This window comes from Schistocerca americana, chromosome 5 (genome assembly GCF_021461395.2).
Source record: "Schistocerca americana isolate TAMUIC-IGC-003095 chromosome 5, iqSchAmer2.1, whole genome shotgun sequence".
Taxonomy (NCBI): domain Eukaryota; kingdom Metazoa; phylum Arthropoda; class Insecta; order Orthoptera; family Acrididae; genus Schistocerca; species Schistocerca americana.
In genome coordinates this window covers 327,350,624-327,370,100 of record NC_060123.1, presented here as the reverse complement: position 1 = coordinate 327,370,100, position 19,477 = coordinate 327,350,624, and the positions used below count along the sequence as shown (strand labels likewise).

Here is a 19,477-nt window from a genome sequence, read left to right as displayed (position 1 = left end):
GATAAAGCTTTTGGCTGGAATACACTCTTGGAAATTCTGAAGGTAGCAGTGATAAAATACAAGAAATGAAAGGTTATTTAAAACTTGTACAACAGCCAGATTACAGTTAGGAGTCAGACATGATAGGTAAGCAGTGGTCAAGAAGTGAGTGAGAAAGAGTAGTAGCCAAGCCCATATGTTGTTTAGTCTGTGCATTGAGCAAGGAGTAAAAGAGACAAAGGAGAAATTTGGAATTACAGTTAAGGGATAAGAAATAAAAACTAGAGGTTTTCCAATGTCATTGTAATTCAGTTAGAGGCAGAAAAGTACTTGGAAGAATAGTTGAATGGAATGGACAATATCTTGAAAGGAGGATATAAGATGAACCTTAACAAAAGCAAATCAAGGCTACTGGAATGAAGTTGATTTAAATCATATGATGCAGGGGGTATTAGATTAAGAAATTATACACTGAATTTTGATATTCGGGCACAAAATAACTGATGGTGACTAAAATAGAGAGGGTATAAAATGCAAACCAGCTATAGCATGAGAACGATTTCTGGAAAAGAGGAATTTGTTGTCGTCTAATATAAATATAAGTTTTACAAGTGCTTTTCTAAAGATATTTGCCTGGTGTGTAGCAAACATAATTGCTGGTATGAAATATACCGAGGAATTTCAACAGCACTGTAGTATCTCACATGTTCAGTGGCTTTATTAATGTTTTCTCACTAAGGGACAGTAAAGAAAGGAGAAGCTATCCAGCATATACATCAATAGCTATGTACGGCCGTAAAAAAGTAATATAGTGATAACTGCAATACAGAACTGATGGGAAATAATGTACGAGGGTTGTAACTTTAATAGTGGCAACTATTTATTTACAGCTCGTACAAAATAAATGTGTGTTTCAAAGTTTTACTGACCTTCAAAGTAGTCACCAGCCTTGTGCATAATCTGTTGCCAGCGATGTGGAAGTCGTAGGATACTCTTAGCAGTGCCAGTTGTGGTGACAGTTCGAGCAGCATGGTTTATTGCCCAACAAATTTGCAGCAGTTCTGAAGCGAGTGCTGTGAAGCCTTTCCTTCAGTTTAGAAATAGAGTTGAACTCACGGGGGCTTAAGTCAGGGGAGTGCAGTAGGTCGTATAGTACTAAGTAGCACCTTCAGTCAAACAAAGCAGTAACAGCTTGCCTTGTCCTGCAAAATAATGGTCAGGTCCTGCAGAAAGTATCACCACTTCTGTCTCTATGCTGTTCGTTTGCTGGCGACTACTTTGAAGGTCAGTAAAACTTTGAAACACATATCTGTTTTGTACGAGCTGTAAAAGTTCCATCCCTCGTTTATATAAAAGGCAATGTACTGACTTGACTCATCATCGCGCAGCCCAAACTGCTAAGTATAGAAACTTAAAATTTGCAGAAGGTGTGTGTCTTATACTGTAGGTGTCATTACAAAGGGATTTTTCAAAATTCCAACCCGAATAGGGTGAAATAGGGGCAAAGTTTTTTTTTAACCAATAATCACACTATTAAGGCAATTTTGCAGCTAGGCCTATGAAAATTTAGTATTTGGTCTCTTGGTCCGAAATAAAGAAATATATGTTTCAGCATTTTTTGGAATTTGATCCAATGGGGGTGAAATAGTGGGTGAAAGTTTTTTAAATATATAATCAATAAGGAACTGTTAAAAGTATTTTTAAGGTAGCATCATTGTGCAAGCATTTTTGAAGCTAAATATATGAAAATTTGTATTTGGCTTCTCTGTTACAAATAAAACAGAAGCATGCAGTTGTTTTTGGAAATTCATCTCCTAAGGGGGTGAAATAGGAGGTGACATGTTTCATAAAAATATTTCATTGTGAAAGCATTTTTGAAGTTAATACTTTGAAGATTGGTGTTTGACGTCTCAGTTAAAGATGAAAAAATTAATAAGTTTTTAACTGTTTTTGGAAATTCAACCCCTAAGCAGATGGAATAGTCAGACTGATTCACTGACTCATCATCGCCCAGCCCAAAGTGCTAGGATAGAAAACTGAAGTTTGGAGAGGATGTGGATCTTCTACTGTAGGCTCCATTTAAGAAGGAATTGTCCAAAATTCCACACCTAAGGGGCTCAAATAGAGAATGAAAGCTTTTTGAAAGTGACACTAGTAAGAGAATTTTGAAGCTAGAACTGCAAAAACGTGGCATTTAGTTTCTCGGTCAGAAAATAAAATAATGTGTGTTTGGTATATGATTTCTTGATTAGAAATTTTTTTAAAATGTGTTTGTGTTTGTGGAAATTCAACCACTAAGGGAATGCAATAGGAGATGAAAATTTTTAAGAAAATATTTCGTTACATTAAAAATAATTTAAAGCAAAATTTATGAAAATTGGTGTTTCACATCTTGGTTAGATATAAAGAAGTATTTGTTAGGGGGTGAAAGTTGCTATAGAAATATCTCCACAAGAATGCAAAATGCATGATTAACAAAAACTTTGGACTCCAGCTACCAGAATTGCTTTTTGGTCTGAAGTACATTCGGAAAAGATCGTGCTAATGTGGCCTTAATTAGTGCGAAAAGCTTAAAAGGTGTTGCAATATGTGAACAACATAAAAATTTGATTAACCATGAACAAAAAAAGTCTCTGCAGGCCATAGAGTCTATGCAAGTGAAGCAGTGGACACTATGCCAGTAATCCATAAAAAAATAGTGTTCTTTCTAACATAACTGTACATCCCTTTTAGAGATCTAGTAAACAACTGTAAAATAAAATCTACACAGTTCACCGTGTTTGACTTCTTTATGATGTGACACAAATTGTGTTTGCAACAAAACTGCAGAAAAGTGAATTTATTAAGTAACACATTCCTGTATTTTATTGCTGATAATATTTCTTCCTTTTGTTTTCAGTGCAAACATTAAAAGAAGTATTGACAATAATGAAAAGTTAACAGTAGTATCAGAAATTGATCATCAAGGTGAAGTTAGTGGAGATTTGCGTGAAAATGAAGTGCTTAATATAGAACAAGTGCCAAAGAGATTGAAGACTGATGTATCAATGCAAAGTTTAAGAAAAAATGTGAGAGATGAAACAGATGTAAGGTCTGACGTAATAACTAATGATAAAATATCAGATGGTATTGGAACTGATGATGAATGGGATGAAGATACTTTGGAAGAGTTTGATGATGTAAGTGATACTTACATTAACAGACCATCACAATTTAAAACAGGAAGAAAAAGAAGCACATCAAAGGATGAAGCGCACTACTATACCAGTAGTAATTCATTTAAGTCCAGAAGAATACGTGACAGTGTAGATAAAAAGAAAGGCAAACCAAAGTTATTCCGAGCTGAGTGGTTGACTATTGATATATTTAGAGATTGGTTAGCTAGAGATCCAACTAACCCAAGCAAGGCAAGGTGCTTAGCATGTAATACAACAATGAATGCAGGTAAAAGTGAACTTGAGAAACATGCTACTGGGGCAAGGCATTGTCAAAATGTTCAAGTTATGCAGAATCAGCAGATGCTTCTGTATCAAGAAGGCGATGAAGTGTCAGGTAGGCATTAGACATAAAGTTAAGAAAACATAGTAATAACTGTTACATCCATTATGGACTGTGTTGTGAGGACTTTGACTGCTAATCTTAAAAATATTACAGTTTCTGTGCCAGTCATAATATTTTTAATGTCTACTAAGCAATTAGACGACTACGCCACCATCAAATGGTAGGCATCATCTACTTAACTCTTTTAGATGTAAATCACTGATCTCTTGCAACAGCATGTGTGATGACCAAAAGCTTATGTTGTCTTGGATGTGCTAGAAATAAGCATACATTAGTGTCCTCCAATTTGTGTAACATTGCATATGCTTTTATCTTTACATGAGTTGACATAATTTAAGTTTGGAAAGTAAACTAACTGTTTTGTTGAACTAATATTTCTTTATTATGAACCAGTTTCCAGCTTATTTGGCCAAGACTTAGTGTACGAGAAATCAAACTTTTAAAACTGAAGGTATTATTAGCAAGCCGAATTTTCGGTCATTACGTAGGATGTGTTGAGAGCTCATCACTTGGGTCACATATTGTTTTGCATTAGGTAGGCCTTAGTTGATGAGAAAGAGGTCGAGAGTGGATAAATTGCAATGTAAATAGTTGTCATTCTACAACAGATTTTTCAGTGCTAATATCATATTTGTTCTAATTGCTAATGTACAGAATAATATTATGAAAAGGATAGTTGCTACTTACCATATAGTGAAGAAGCTGAGTCACAGATAGGTGCAACAGAAAGACTGTCACAAACTAAGCTTTCAGCCAATAAGGCCTTTCTCAAAAATAGATCAGTCACACACACACACACACACACACACACACACACACACACACACACACAAAATGCAGGGATGAGGTCGAGAGAGCATAAGGCAGCTAGGTGCAGGCGGGAGGTTAGACGGAGGCCAGGGGAGAGGGGGTGGTACCGGAAAAGGAGAGAAGTAAAAAGACTGGTGCCTTGGTGGAATAAAGGGCTTTGTAGTGCTGGAATGGGGACAGGGAAGGGCCGGATGGGTCAGGACAATTACCAACTAAGGTTGAGGCCAGGAGGGTTACGCGAATGTAGCGATATATTGCAAGCAGAGTTCCCATCTATGCAGTTCAGAAAAATTGGTGTTGGTAGGAAGAATCCATATGGCACAGGCTGTGAAGCAGTCATTGAAATGAAGAATGTCATGTTGGGCGGTGTGCTCAGCAGCAGGGTGGCCCAGCTGTTTCTTGGCCACTGTTTGTCTGTGGCCATTCATGCAGATAGACAGCTTGTTGGTTGTCATGCTTAAGTATAATGCGGCACAGTGGTTGAGAGAGAGACAGGAAGCGTGTGTGAACGACAGCAGTTGAGATTATGGAGACTAGAGCAAATGAGTGTGCACAGCGTGCTTCAGCAGTGGACACGAAATCAATACCTGTTGTGGCGGCACTATGGTCGGCAACATCTAAGACATACACTCATGCCCGTAAATAAGTATAATGCTGATACATGGTGAAACAACGCTCTGGTGGGCAGTTTGTTGGTTTAAATCGCCTCTGGGTATGACCATGCTGTGCATTTGACCTACGTCATTGGTGCATGTCAGAGTACGGTGCAGCAAGTAAGTGTGCAGACGTTCTCAGATGTGCTAGTGGTGACTGTGTGTTGAAAACGGCTCCAAGAACACACGTTATGAGGGGTAGAATACTAGGTGATTGGAGGCTGGTCAAACACAGCAAGTCGTAGCATGGGCCCTCTGTGTGCCACAAAGTGTAATCTCAAGATTATGGCAATGATTCCAGCAGACAGGAAACTTGTCCGGGTGCTACAGTACAGGATGTCCACAGTGTAAAATACCACAAGAAGACCGATATCTCACCATCAGTGTCCACAGACGGCCATAGAGTATTGCATGTAGCCTTGCTCGGGACCCTATCGCAGCCTCTATAACAGTTGTCTCCAGACACATAGTCTACAGATGGCTGAACGGACATGGTTTATTCATCTGGAGACCTGCAAGGTGCATTCCACTGACCTCTGGTCACAGGAGATCACATATAAAGCCTGGTGTCAAGAACCCAGTAATTGGTCATTGGAACAGTGGTCCCAGGTTATGTTCATGGACGAGTCCAGGTATAGTCAGAACAGTGATTCTCGACAGGTTTTCATCTGGCGTGAACCAGGAACCAGATACCAACCCCTTAATGTCCTTGAAAGCGACATGTATGGAGGTTGTTGTTTGATGGTGCGCGTACTGGTGCGCGTACATTCCTGCATGTCTTTGACAGAGGAACTGTAACAGGTCAGGTGTAACGGAATGTCATTTTGCACCAGTATGTCTGCCTTTTCAGGGATGTAGTGGGTCCCACCTTCCGCCTAATGGATGATAACGCATGGCCCCACCAAGCTGCCATCGTGGAGGATTACCTTGAAACAGAATATATCAGCTGAATGGAGTGGCCTGCCTGTTCTCCAGACCTAAACCCTATCGAGCATGTCTGCAATGCTCTCGGTCAAAGTATCGCTGCATGTCTTCAAACCCCTACGACACTTCAGGAGCCAGGAGCTCCGACAGGCACTGGTGCAAGAATGGGAGGCTATACCCCAGCAGCTGCTCGACCATCTGATCCAGAGTGTGACAACCTGTTGTGTGGCCTATGTACGTGTGCATGGTGATCATATCCCATATTGATGTCGGGGTACATGCTCAGGAAACAGTGGCATTTTGTAGCACGTGTGTTTCGGGACGGTTTTCTCAACTTATCACCAATACCGTGGACTTAAATATCTGTGTCGTGTGTGTTCCCTATGTGCCTGTGCTGTTAGCACCAGTTTTGTGTAGTGCCACGTTCTATGGCACCACATTCTGCAATTATTCTTAATTTATGAGCATGAGTGTGTTTATATATATATAGAGGGGCTATGATGGGAATAGTTTACGCTAGTCTCCAAGGTAATGGGAAAGAGCTTCATACTGTGCAAGCGCTAAACACTATTGTACTGGTATTGGTGGATGTTGCGTATCTTTGCGCCGCTCGCAGTAGAACACAGAACTATCGAAAGAACGCATTTCAAGTATGCTGGTACTACGTATTCTCCTATCCTGTGCACACTCTATTCTGCATGGTTAAGATAACATGGCCAGGTAACTGATGGCCTATGTAGCAACATAATCTACTCTTTAAAATTGCAAAGTAAGTTGTAATTGTCTTTCTAAAGTGCCATGAAATGAACAAGAACATCAGTGATTAAGAATTGGTGCTTATATTCATTGTAGAATGCCAAAAGAAAACACGAAATGATATCAACAAAAATATGTGAAATGTTGGGAGACTGATCCAGCACTCCCTTTTTCTTAATTGGTACAAAAATTGTACATAGTAAATCGCATTCTAGTTGAAATATTATATTCTCCTTATCATACTCTGTCCGAGAGAAAGAATAACTGAATGTGATCATGGACAATGGGGATATTTCTATCGGCACAGCATTTTGAATATTTTCATGCTTGCACTTGTAACTTTTGATACGGAGGTGGTGTGAAAGCTCTTTTTAACTAATATTTTTACATTTATTCCGTTCCCCAGGCAGTTGAGGTGGTCTTTGCAACTCATTAAAAAATTGCCTAAAACTTGTCAATCTGGTTTAATTTGCACTGATAAATACTATTATATATTATTGAATATCATATTAATGATATGGTTATAATAGAGGGAAACATTCCACGTAGGAAAAATATATCTAAAAACAAAGATGATGTGACTTACCAAATGAAAGTGCTGGCAGGTCGACAGACACACAAACGAACACAAACATACACACAAAATTCAAGCTTTCGCAACAAACTGTTGCCTCATCAGGAAAGAGGGAAGGAGAGGGAAAAACGAAAGGATGTGGGTTTTAAGGGAGAGGGTAAGGAGTCATTCCAATCCCGGGAGCGGAAAGACTTACCTTAGGGGGAAAAAAGGACGGGTATACACTCGCGCGCGCACACACACACACATATCCATCCACACACATACAGACACAAGCAGACATATTTAAAGACCATGGTCTTTAAAGCATGAGTCTTTATGAGCATGAGTGTGTTTATATATATATATATGAGGGGCTATGATGGAAATAGTTTACGCTAGTCTCCAAGACCATGGTCTTTAAATATGTCTGCTTGTGTCTGTATATGTGTGGATGGATATGTGTGTGTGTGTGTGTGTGTGTGTGTGTGTGTGTGTGTGTGTGTGTGTGTGTGTGTGTATGGGAGTGTATACGCGTCCTTTTTTCCCCCTAAGGTAAGTCTTTCCGCTCCCGGGATTGGAATGACTCCTTACCCTCTCCCTTAAAACCCACATCCTTTCGTCTTTCCCTCTCCTTCCCTCTTTCCTGATGAGGCAACAGTTTGTTGCGAGAGCTTGAACTTTGTGTGTATGTTTGTGCTCGTTTGTGTGTCTGTCGACCTGCCAGCACTTTCATTTGGTAAGTCACATCATCTTTGTTTTTTGAATATCATATTATTTATATTACAGGTTGGATAGGACCTGATCCAAATGATTCATGCTCCGCGACTTGCAAGTACTGTCGAATTACATTAAAAGTGGACAAAAAGGATCTCGTGAGTCATGCAAAGACTGATAAACATAAGAAGGCTCTAGCATTCGAGAAATCTGCAAAGTCATGCAAAACTTTAACTTCAATGTTCAAATCAGTTTTGTCAGAAACAACCAAGATCACTGAATTGAAAATTGCTGCATTCATCTCAGAGCACAGTTCATTACAGACTGTGGACCACATGATTGAGATACTACCACAGCTATACCCTTCGTCTCCTGCAATTTTGGATCTAAGACTCCATTGTATTAAATGTTCGATGTTAATTAAAAATGTGCTTGGTCGATGCATGCTTCAGTATTTGGCAGAAGCCAATTGGTGATGGTCCGTATTTGCTCATAATCGACGAGAGCGGTGATCTTTTAATGCAAAAAGTTTTGTGTGTTATGCTGTGATTTTTCTGTGCAAAGAAAAAGGCACTGATCACAACTTTTCACAGATTGATAAAAATAATTGATGCTGATGCAAAAAGTATGCATGGTGCCATTAAAACTCAGTTAGGAGATGGTTTGTCAGTTGAAAATATGGTTGGGATTGCCATCGATGGGGTGTGTGTGTGTGTGTGTGTGTGTGTGTGTGTGTGTGTGTGTGTGTGTGTGTGTCATGGTTGGGAAACACAGTTCACTCAAGTCTCTGTTTAAAAATGAAATAAGTTACATAACTGTCATGAGGTGTGTTTGTCATTCACTCCATCTATGCACTGAAAAGGCATTGGAGAGATTACCACGTCAGTGGAATTCTTAGTACAGGAAACACATAATTGGTTTTCCTGTAGCCCTAAACGAAGAGAAAAGTATAAGATATTGTACTAAACTATGAATGGTACTGGAAAACCAAAAAAGATTCAAGGCCTTAGTGGAACACGTTGGCTTGCATGGTCCGAGTCAATTAACACAATATTAGATCAGTGGGAAGAACTACAACTGCTATTTTCAGTTGCTAAATTGGAAGATAAATGCTTTATGGCTGAACAGCTTTACGATATTATGACAAGATTACCATTCAAAGCTTTCTTGGTCTTCTTAAAATTTGGACTGAAAACTATAATGCGACTGAATTTAGTTTTCCAAAGTGACCACGTGGAACCTACTAAGTTGCTCAAAGATCTCTTTTTGATGTTCAAAAGTTTACTACAAAAACTTATTGTATCATTGAGCCTACAGAAATTGAGTGACTAGAGATTTTGATTTCGAGTCCCATCTAATGCATACGTCCGCAGTGTATTTTAGCTCTGAGTTTCATTCCATTGCACAAAATATCGCTGAAAAAGTCTTACCAGATGTCAAAGAACGGTACAAGAAATTTCTCTGTACTTTGGGGTGAGAAATTCAAAAAATATTGCCAGATAATTTGTCTATTCTGAAGACGGTGGACAATCTTCACCCTCAAGTTGCATTGTCTCAAATAAAACAGTGTGTGTCTAGCATTTTCACTAAAATTTACAGAACTTGCTTATATGGCAACAAGAATGAAATAAAATTGGAATTGAATCGGTTGCAAAATAAGTCATGGCAAAATGTAACCAACTCCATTGAATTTTATACCGAGGTATTTCAACATTGTGATTCCTCTGGAGAAAAGCGTTTTGGAAATACAGCCAAATTTTTAATGGCACTACTTACGCTACCAATATCAAACACAAGTGTCGAACATGCTTTTTCAACATACAGTGTAATTAAAAATAAATTATGCAATAATCGGTCTTTTGAAGTACTTAGAAGTATCTTGATGGTAAGATTTACATTGCAAAGAGACTGAAGTTTGTGTGTCAAATTCGTTCCATCCACTCGTATGCTTGAATTATTCAGTGTCAATATGTATGATCACAAACATTCAGGCAATAGTAAAACTCAACATGATACTCAAGCAATTGGCGAAATATTCAATGTTTTGTAAGGCGAAATGAGAGCACATTTTTATCATTCCTGAAATATTTTTGTTTCATGTTAAATTAGAATAATTTGTACTGTGCGTAATTTTTTTCTCCTTATCATTATTGTCTTAACTTTCAGATTTACTATCCCCTAAGTTAGTTAACAAACAGCATTATTGAGTTTTTCAAATAATGAATCACACATACTTACATAAAAATGTCTATTTTTTTTATAAATGAACGTCATCACAAAGAATTAGTCGAAAAAATTCGCCATTGTCTGTTTGTCATATTAGGGTATGTAGATTGTAAGTTGCATTGTTTAAAATAAGACTATGTAAATAAAATCATCATTTTTTCCTACCCGAATGTTTTTTATTAATAGTTTAATGTTTCTATCAAACACAGATGAATATTTTTAATTTTAGGGGGTTTGAAGGAAGATTTAGGGGGATTTCGAATTGATCCTAGGGGGAACGTTTTTTAGGAGTTGGCAACACTGGTTTCATCAAGGTTAATACACTGTAGAACTACCTCCTCCTCTTGTATCATGCATCTTTATAACGAATGTTCTTAGTGCTGCTTCTGTCTCTCTTCTTTCCATTAAAAACTCTCTTCTTAACATGTTTAAAACCAATGTATTAATAATTCTTTACACTGATGAACCGCTACCTTCGAAACCAATTTGCTCAGGCATAATTGCAACAAGTTTTTGTGATGTTGGGTATTCCCTTCTTATACAGGGTGTAAATTTTATGTTGACAAACCAGAATAACTCGAAAAATAAGCTTCACACAAAAAAAATGTGTAGAATCTAAAGTTGATTGTTTTTGGGAGAACATCTGCTGGTGCTAAAATTAGCCCGCCACCCCAGCCCCCTGGGGGTGGGGCGGGAGGAAACTTAAAAATTTCAAATGGGAACCCCCATTTTTTATTGCAAAATCAGATTCTACATTAAAAAAAGCTATATACATTTTATCTTAAACATTGTTTTGATTCTCAGTAGTTGGCGCTGTTATTCAAGAAAATCCATGTTCTCATTTTTGCGTGGAAAATGGTTACGGATAAATAAAAAACGCTTATTTACTTCGTAAATTTTTATTCGCTAAAACTAAAACTCTCCCTGTCTCCGCATAGGATGGGGTTTGAGAGAGAGCAATTAAGAGTTTTACAAATGTTGACCCAAATATTAATTTTTTCCGCAGATTTGGATAAGTTTTGTTTGTTTCTTGGTCATGAGGCCACCCAACTTTTAATTATCAAACAAATCATCTGACTAGCTAACTAACTAACCAAACACCCTACTTACTAACGAGTGAACTCATTGACTAACAGAGTAAACAAACTAAAAGACTAACGGAGGAAAAGACTAACCCACTCGCTAACTAAAGATGAATGTATTCCCGTTTAATATTTGGTTGTCCTGAAAAGGAACAATTTGTTTTCTTTTATTGTTGATTATTTTCAAGTACTTGTAAGTAAATGAATTTTGGGGTGTTTGTTTCCAGTGAGTCCCCTCGCCTCTCACTTTCAGCCTGCTTGTTGTCTGTAAATCCCTTGCACCTCACCATTTTATGAAATAAAATGTTCAGAGTGATGACCTCAACTTCAATGAATTTATTGACTCGTGCCGTAAATCCCTGCAGACATCTTGATAACATTTCTGGTGTAATTGCAGCACAAGCATCTCTTATTCTTTGCATCATGTTTTCGGGAGTGGTAGGCATTTCCTGATAAACGATACCTTTTAGATAACCCCATAAGAAAAAATCTGGCAAGATAAGGTCAGGCGATCTGGCTGGCCAATTCACAGGACCTGCCCTGCCGATCCAGCGACCATGGTAAAGTCGATCTAATACACTGCGCGCTACTAATGAATAATGCATTGGACAACCATCATGTTGAAACCACATGTTTTGTCGAAGTGCGATGCTCAGGTCTTAAAGTAGATCTGGCAGTTCATTTTCAAGTAGGTGTTGATATTTGTTGCCATTCAAATTACCGTCGATAAAATATGGACCAATCAGTTTATCGCCAATTATACCACACCAAACATTGACTGACAAAGGTCGCTGATGGTTGACTTCTCGAAACCAGTGTGGGTTCTGTTCACTACAGTGCTGCATGTTATGGCTATTAACTTCACCGTTGTTTGTGAATGTTGCTTCATCGGAGAAAAGTAATCTGGCAAAAAAGTTTTCGTTTGTTTGCATCTGCTGAACTGCCCAGTGACAAAATGTTAGACGGTTTTGGAAGTCGTCATGTAGTTCCTGATGCATGGATACATGGTATGGATGAAATTTGTGGAGCTTCAGGATTTTCCAAACACTCATGTGTGAAATTCCTGATTGCCTTGCTATTTCTCTTGTGGTCGCATGTGGATTATGAGCCACAGCAGCTAGGACTTCCACTTGATTGTTTTCTCCACAAGTAGTAGCTGCACGGGTTCTTTATTTCTGGTTCACACTACCTTATGCAGTAAATTGTTTAATAACTCTTAACAAAACAGGACCACGATTGCACTTGCCCAGGAAAATGCTGCAGATAATGCACAACTGCATCGTCAAAATTTTTCCCACTTTCTCAAAAAATATACACCGTCTCAACTTTTTCGTCCACAGAAAGATAATTCATAATGACATAAGCCACCTATTAATCTCAAGAGGGGAAAGGTAGGGGGTGGTGAGAAAGGCAGGTTAGAATTTCTATGAGCAAGAAGCGGCCCGCTCGCTGTAATTCCGCCTAGCAGTACTAACTCAACATCAAACACGACTGGTAGCGAGCATAAGCCGCGAACGCAGTCACACAAGGTAATCAAACATAAGTCACCCAAAAGACAATCGTTATAAATGATGTATTGCTATCTGAATGCTCAGATGGGTAAAAGATGCAGTGTGTTTATTACATTAATACTTATAATTTCTAAAGCTCAGTCTTATTACGAGAAAGGGCGGATTTCTTGTCCCTGCGTCACCTATCGGTGGCACTCCGAAACATTACGCCACTCATCAGCAAGGGCTGGATAAGAGCATCAATTATCGATCAGGGCTGAGTGGGATATTGATTATCATATATAATTCTAAAAATGTAAATGACGTAACAGCCGCGATATTCTGAAACAAAGTAAAGGTGTGAACAATATGTGATTTAATTCAATAAATTTATGAATGTCATTTCTACATTTTTACACCCAAAATTAAAAGACTCAAATTAACTAAGCACCCCAGTTGTGAGACCTCTCAACAAACAAGAATGACTACTCCGAATCTAATTAAAAATTAGGTTTGTGAGTCAGTTTTTTAGTTAATGAGTTCACACATTAGTAAGTAGGATGTTTGGTTAGTTAGTTAGCTAGTGAGATGATTTGTTTGCTAATTAAAAGTTGTGCGGCCTCATGACCACGAAACACACAAAACTTATCCAAATCTGCGGAAAAAATTAGTATTTGGGTCAACATTTGTAAAACTCTAATTCGTCTCTCTCAAACCCTGCCCCTATGGGGAGAGAGGGAGAGTTTTAGTTTTAGCGAATCAAAATTTACAAAGTAAATAAGTGTTTTTTATTTGTCTGTAACCATTTTCCATGCAAAAATGAGAACATGGATTTTCTTGAATAACAGCGCCAACTACCAAGAATCAAAACAAATGTTTAAGACAAAATGTACATAGTTTTTTATGTAGAATCTGATTCTGCAATAAAAAATGGGGGTTCCCATTTGAAATTTTTAAGTTTCCTCCCGCCTCACCCCCAGGGGGCTGGGGTGGCGGGCTAATTTTAGCACTAGCAGATGTCCCCCTGAAAATAATCAACTTCGGATTCCATGCATCTTTTCATGTGAAGCTTATTTTTCGAGTAATTCTGGTTTGTCAATTGAAAGTTTACGCCCTGTATACTTTTCAGACTCGGAGTGCTTTAAAACATCATTGTCAAAACCATCTATTTGTCTTACAGGTTTCATGCGATTTCGATGATTTTCAGGTGACACAAAAACAAATTTTTGTGAGGATTCTACAGTTCTGACATTCTTGTTTACTATTCTCTTTACAGTTCTCTTGCCGACACGTACTTCTGCAGCTCATTCTTGAGTCTTCAAAATGTCAATAATAGAATTATCGCTTTCAGATTCACATTTGGAGAAGTTATAAATGCAGGACATAAACCTCCTCGACCGCTAGTGAAGCATCTACATCTACTTGATCGCTCTGCAATTCACAATTAAGTCCCTGGCAGAGCGATCATAGAACCACCTTCAAGCTACATGTATTTCTCTACCGCTCCCCTCTCGAACAGCACGCAGGAAATTTAAATGCTTTTATCTTTCCTTGCGAGCTCTAATTTCTCTTATTTTATTGTGATAAACGTTCCTCCCTATGTAAGTGGGTGCCAACAACGTATTTTCACAATTCTTAAAATACATCATAGTCGCCGTTGACTGTATAAAATGTTTATTATTACGACTGCAATTTCGGCCTTACGGCCATTTTCAAGTAACACTACAAAAGTTACATTCTGTCAGAATATAAGACTATCTGACGTGAGTACATGTTGTCGTCAAAAAGCACCCTTTTGACTGTGAGAGAGTCACACAAGATCCGATGAGTACGACACTTATAGCATCGTAATATGTTGTTAAATATACACTGAACTGTCAGTGTTACTGTCGTTCTAATAATCTATCACACATACAAGTTCAGGTGCACTGACAGCATGTGGAGCTAAGTCCGTTGGTGCAACTTTTCATGCCAACAGACTTAGCTCCACATGGTGTCAGTGCACCTGAACTTGTATGTGTGATAGATTAGTAGAACGATGGTAACACTGCTGATACCTGCGCCGTTAACTCCCCACGTATGCCAAGGGGTAGATGCCCATCCCCCTGGGGCATCGGGACTCCCGGCAATGGCCGTCCTGCCAGGCGGCCTTTGCTGCGGCTGGGTGGCGCCCATGGGGAGGGCCCCTGTTCAGAGTGGGTCGCATCAGGGTGGATGACACGCAATGAAGCTTAGTACATCATCTCTTGCAGGTGGTCAAACACTAGCAGTCTCTAAGTGTTGACGGGCTCAATTCAAGGCATAGAAGTATGACCCCAAATTGTTCCCCTCCCTGGCCACACCATGGGAGGAACGTCAGGATAAGGATGGCAGCAGCTCTTATTCGCCCCGGTACCTTGTATGTTCGAGAGCTGATTGGGAATCTTTCATGACGATGAAGCCTCAGTTTTTTGTTAAGCATTTAGAGCACAAGTTTGGGGAGGTGGAGGGCTTGTCCAAAATGAGATCTGGGTCAGTCTTGATCAGAACAGCATCCTCTGCTCAGTCGTGAATGTTATTCGCTTGTAGCAAGTTGGCGATGTTTCTGTAACCATCATGCCCCGTAAGAGCTTAAATACGGTCCAGGATATCATGTTTCACAGGGACCTTCTTTTTCAGTCTGACCATGAGCTGTGCGCCAATTTAGAATGGCGAGGCGTAATTTTGTTCGGCATGTCCACTGGGGTCCGAGCTATAATCAGGTTGCCACCGGTGCCTTCATCTTGGCCTGAAAGGGTGATACATTACCCGAGAAGGTCAAGGTGATGGTCTACTACTGTGATGTAAAACCCCATACCCCTCCCCCAATGCGGTGCCTTAAATGTTGGAAGTTCGGTCATCTGTCTTCCCGCCGTACTTCCAGCATCACATGTCGAGATTGCGGTCGCCCATCACATCCCAATACTCCATGTGCCCCGCCTCCCATCTGTGTCAACTGTGGAGAGCACCATCCGCCTTGCTCACCAGACTGCAGGATTCCCCAGAAAGAAAGGAAAATCATGGAGTTAAAGACGCTGTACCGACTGACCTGAGGCTAAGAGGAAATTTGAACGCCTACATCCAGTATGCACGACATCATCTTACGCCTCCACTACAACAGTTCTAGCCCCGTCAGCTCTGCCAACCCCAGTCACCTCTAAGAGCCAGAATACTTCACCTGCCCCGTTGATGGTGGGAGGCACTTACTTCCCTGTTGCTCCTGCACCACCTACTTCAGGAGCAACACCCCCCCACCCCAACCATTGGGGACATCCGTCCCCACTTCTATACCGGAGAAGCATAAAACTTCTTTGGCTGTTCTCGCTAGAAAGGGACCCCTTGGGTCACTCCCTTCCCAGGTTTCTGTTGGTGGGAAAGATGACTACCGACAGTGGCTGAAAAGCCCAAAAGCAGCTTGTCGCAGGGCTTCACGCTCATCCTCAGTCCAGGAGACTGAATCAGTGAAGTCCTCCCAGTCAGGGAAACCCAAGGAACAGTGAGAGAAATACAAAAAAGAAGGTCCTGGCATCTGCTGAGGACCTAGATCTCGCCAGACCCTCAGACAAAATGGATATAGACTGCTCAGGCAAAAGGTCGGTGGCAGCAAGTGACCCTGAGATGTAAACTGCTTCATTGAATGTTCCATGACTTCCAGTCTCACAATGATGTCATCCTCCAGTGGAATTGTGGCGGTTTTTTCCACCGCCTGGCTGAGCTAAGGCAACTGTTAAGCTTTTACACCTGCTTTCTGCAATGCCATACAGGAAACCTGGTTCCCAGCAATGCAGACCCCTGCCCTCCGCCATTATAAGGGATACTACAGGAACCATAGCGATTGTAATAGTGTGTCAGGTGCAGTTTGCCTTATGTCCTAAACTTAATCTGTAGTGAACCTGTGCCCCTTCAAACCCCTCTTGAAGCCATGGCTGTCAGAGTAAGGACAACACAAAAAATAACTGTCTACAATTTATATCCTCCTCCAGATGGTGTAGTATCCCTGAATATAATAACTGCACTGATTGATCAGCTCCCTAAACATTTCCTACTTTTGGCAGATTTTAACGCCCATAACCCCTTGTGGGGTGGCACCATGCTTATGGCCAAGGCAGAGGTGTCGAAACTTTACTGTCTTAGTTCGACCTCTGCCTCTTAAATTGGGGCCACCACACATTTCAGTGTGGCTTGAGGTAGTTACTCGTCCATTGATTTATCAATTTGCAGCCGAGGACTTCTCCCATCTATCCACTGGAGAGCATGTGACAACCTGTGTGGTAGTGACCACTTCCCCATATTCCTCTCACTGCCCCAGCAACAGGCACACAGACGCCTGACCAGGTGGGCTTTAAACAAGTCGGACTGGGAAACTGTTGAATCTCCCCCACACAGGAACATTGATGTGATGGTTGAGAAGGTGACTACAACAATCGTTTCTGTGTCAGAAAACACTATCCATCGCTCTTTAGTGTGCCCCCGGTGAAAGACAGTCCCCTGGTGATCACCAGAAGTTGCTGAAGCAATTAAGAATTGTTGGCGAGCTCTACAGCGGCATAAGTGGCATTCCCTGGGACACCTCATAGCCTTTAAACAATTCCGTGCCTGCGTTCGCCAGTTCATCAAACAACAGAAGCAGGATTGTTGGTTGAGATATGACTCGACCATTGGGTGCCATACGTCACTTTCCCAAGTCTAGGCAAAGATCAAACATGTTTTCGGGTACCAGACCCCACCAGGTGTTCCCGGTGCTAACATAAATGGCGTATTATCTACCGACGCAAACACGGTTGCTGAGCACTCTGCTCGAGCCTCTACGTCGGACAAGGATGGCAGCAGCTCTTATTCGCCCCGGTTCCTTGTATGTTCGAGAGCTGATTGGGAATCTTTCATGACGATGAAGCCTCAGTTTTTTGTTAAGCATTTAGAGCACAAGTTTGGGGAGGTGGAGGGCTTGTCCAAAATGAGATCTGGGTCAGTCTTGATCAGAACAGCATCCTCTGCTCAGTCGTGAATGTTATTCGCTTGTAGCAAGTTGGCGATGTTTCTGTAACCATCATGCCCCGTAAGAGCTTAAATACGGTCCAGGATATCATGTTTCACAGGGACCTTCTTTTTCAGTCTGACCATGAGCTGTGCGCCAATTTAGAATGGCGAGGCGTAATTTTGTTCGGCATGTCCACTGGGGTCCGAGCTATAATCAGGTTGCCACCGGTGCCTTCATCTTGGCCTGAAAGGGTGATACATTACCCGAGAAGGTCAAGGTGATGGTCTACTACTGTGATGTAAAACCCCATACCCCTCCCCCAATGCGGTGCCTTAAATGTTGGAAGTTCGGTCATCTGTCTTCCCGCCGTACTTCCAGCATCACATGTCGAGATTGCGGTCGCCCATCACATCCCAATACTCCATGTGCCCCGCCTCCCATCTGTGTCAACTGTGGAGAGCACCATCCGCCTTGCTCACCAGACTGCAGGATTCCCCAGAAAGAAAGGAAAATCATGGAGTTAAAGACGCTGTACCGACTGACCTGAGGCTAAGAGGAAATTTGAACGCCTACATCCAGTATGCACGACATCATCTTACGCCTCCGCTACAACAGTTCTAGCCCCGTCAGCTCTGCCAACCCCAGTCACCTCTAAGAGCCAGAAGACTTCACCTGCCCCGTTGATGGTAGGAGGCACTTACTTCCCTGTTGCTCCTGCACCACCTACTTCAGGAGCAACACCCCCCCACCCCAACCATTGGGGACATCCGTCCCCACTTCTATACCGGAGAAGCATAAAACTTCTTTGGCTGTTCTCGCTAGAAAGGGACCCCTTGGGTCACTCCCTTCCCAGGTTTCTGTTGGTGGGAAAGATGACTACCGACAGTGGCTGAAAAGCCCAAAAGCAGCTTGTCGCAGGGCCTCACGCTCATCCTCAGTCCAGGAGACTGAATCAGTGAAGTCCTCCCAGTCAGGGAAACCCAAGGAACAGTGAGAGAAATACAAAAAAGAAGGTCCTGGCATCTCCTGAGGACCTAGATCTCGCCAGACCCTCAGACAAAATGGATATAGACTGCTCAGGCAAAAGGTCGGTGGCAGCAAGTGACCCTGAGATGTAAACTGCTTCATTGAATGTTCCATGACTTCCAGTCTCACAATGATGTCATCCTCCAGTGGAATTGTGGCGGTTTTTTCCACCGCCTGGCTGAGCTAAGGCAACTGTTAAGCTTTTACACCTGCTTTCTGCAATGCCATACAGGAAACCTGGTTCCCAGCAATGCAGACCCCTGCCCTCCGCCGTTATAAGGGATACTACAGGAACCATAGCAATTGTAATAGTGTGTCAGGTGCAGTTTGCCTTATGTCCTAAACTTAATCTGTAGTGAACCTGTGCCCCTTCAAACCCCTCTTGAAGCCATGGCTGTCAGAGTAAGGACAACACAGGCAATAACTGTCTGCAATTTATATCTTCCTACAGATGGTGTAGTATCCCTGAATATAATAACTGCACTGATTGATCAGCTCCCTAAACATTTCCTACTTTTGACAGATTTTAACGCCCATAACCCCTTGTGGGGTGGCACCATGCTTATGGCCAAGGCAGAGGTGTCGAAACTTTACTGTCTCAGTTCGACCTCTGCCTCTTAAATACTGGGGCCACCACACATTTCAGTGTGGCTTGAGGTAGTTACTCGTCCATTGATTTATCAATTTGCAGCCGAGGACTTCTC

General features: G+C 41.1%; 1 protein-coding gene across 3 annotated transcripts in view; it reads left to right on the top strand.

Annotated features, from left to right (window-relative positions):
* LOC124616078 overlaps window positions 1–19,477 on the top strand; it is a 60,842-nt gene that overhangs the window by 4,763 nt on the left and 36,602 nt on the right. For all 3 annotated transcript variants that reach the window (XM_047144323.1, XM_047144324.1, XM_047144325.1), the window contains exon 3: window positions 2,879–3,531. In XM_047144323.1, the coding sequence (XP_047000279.1) occupies window positions 2,879–3,531 (653 nt within the window). The remainder of the gene's footprint in view (window positions 1–2,878; window positions 3,532–19,477) is intronic.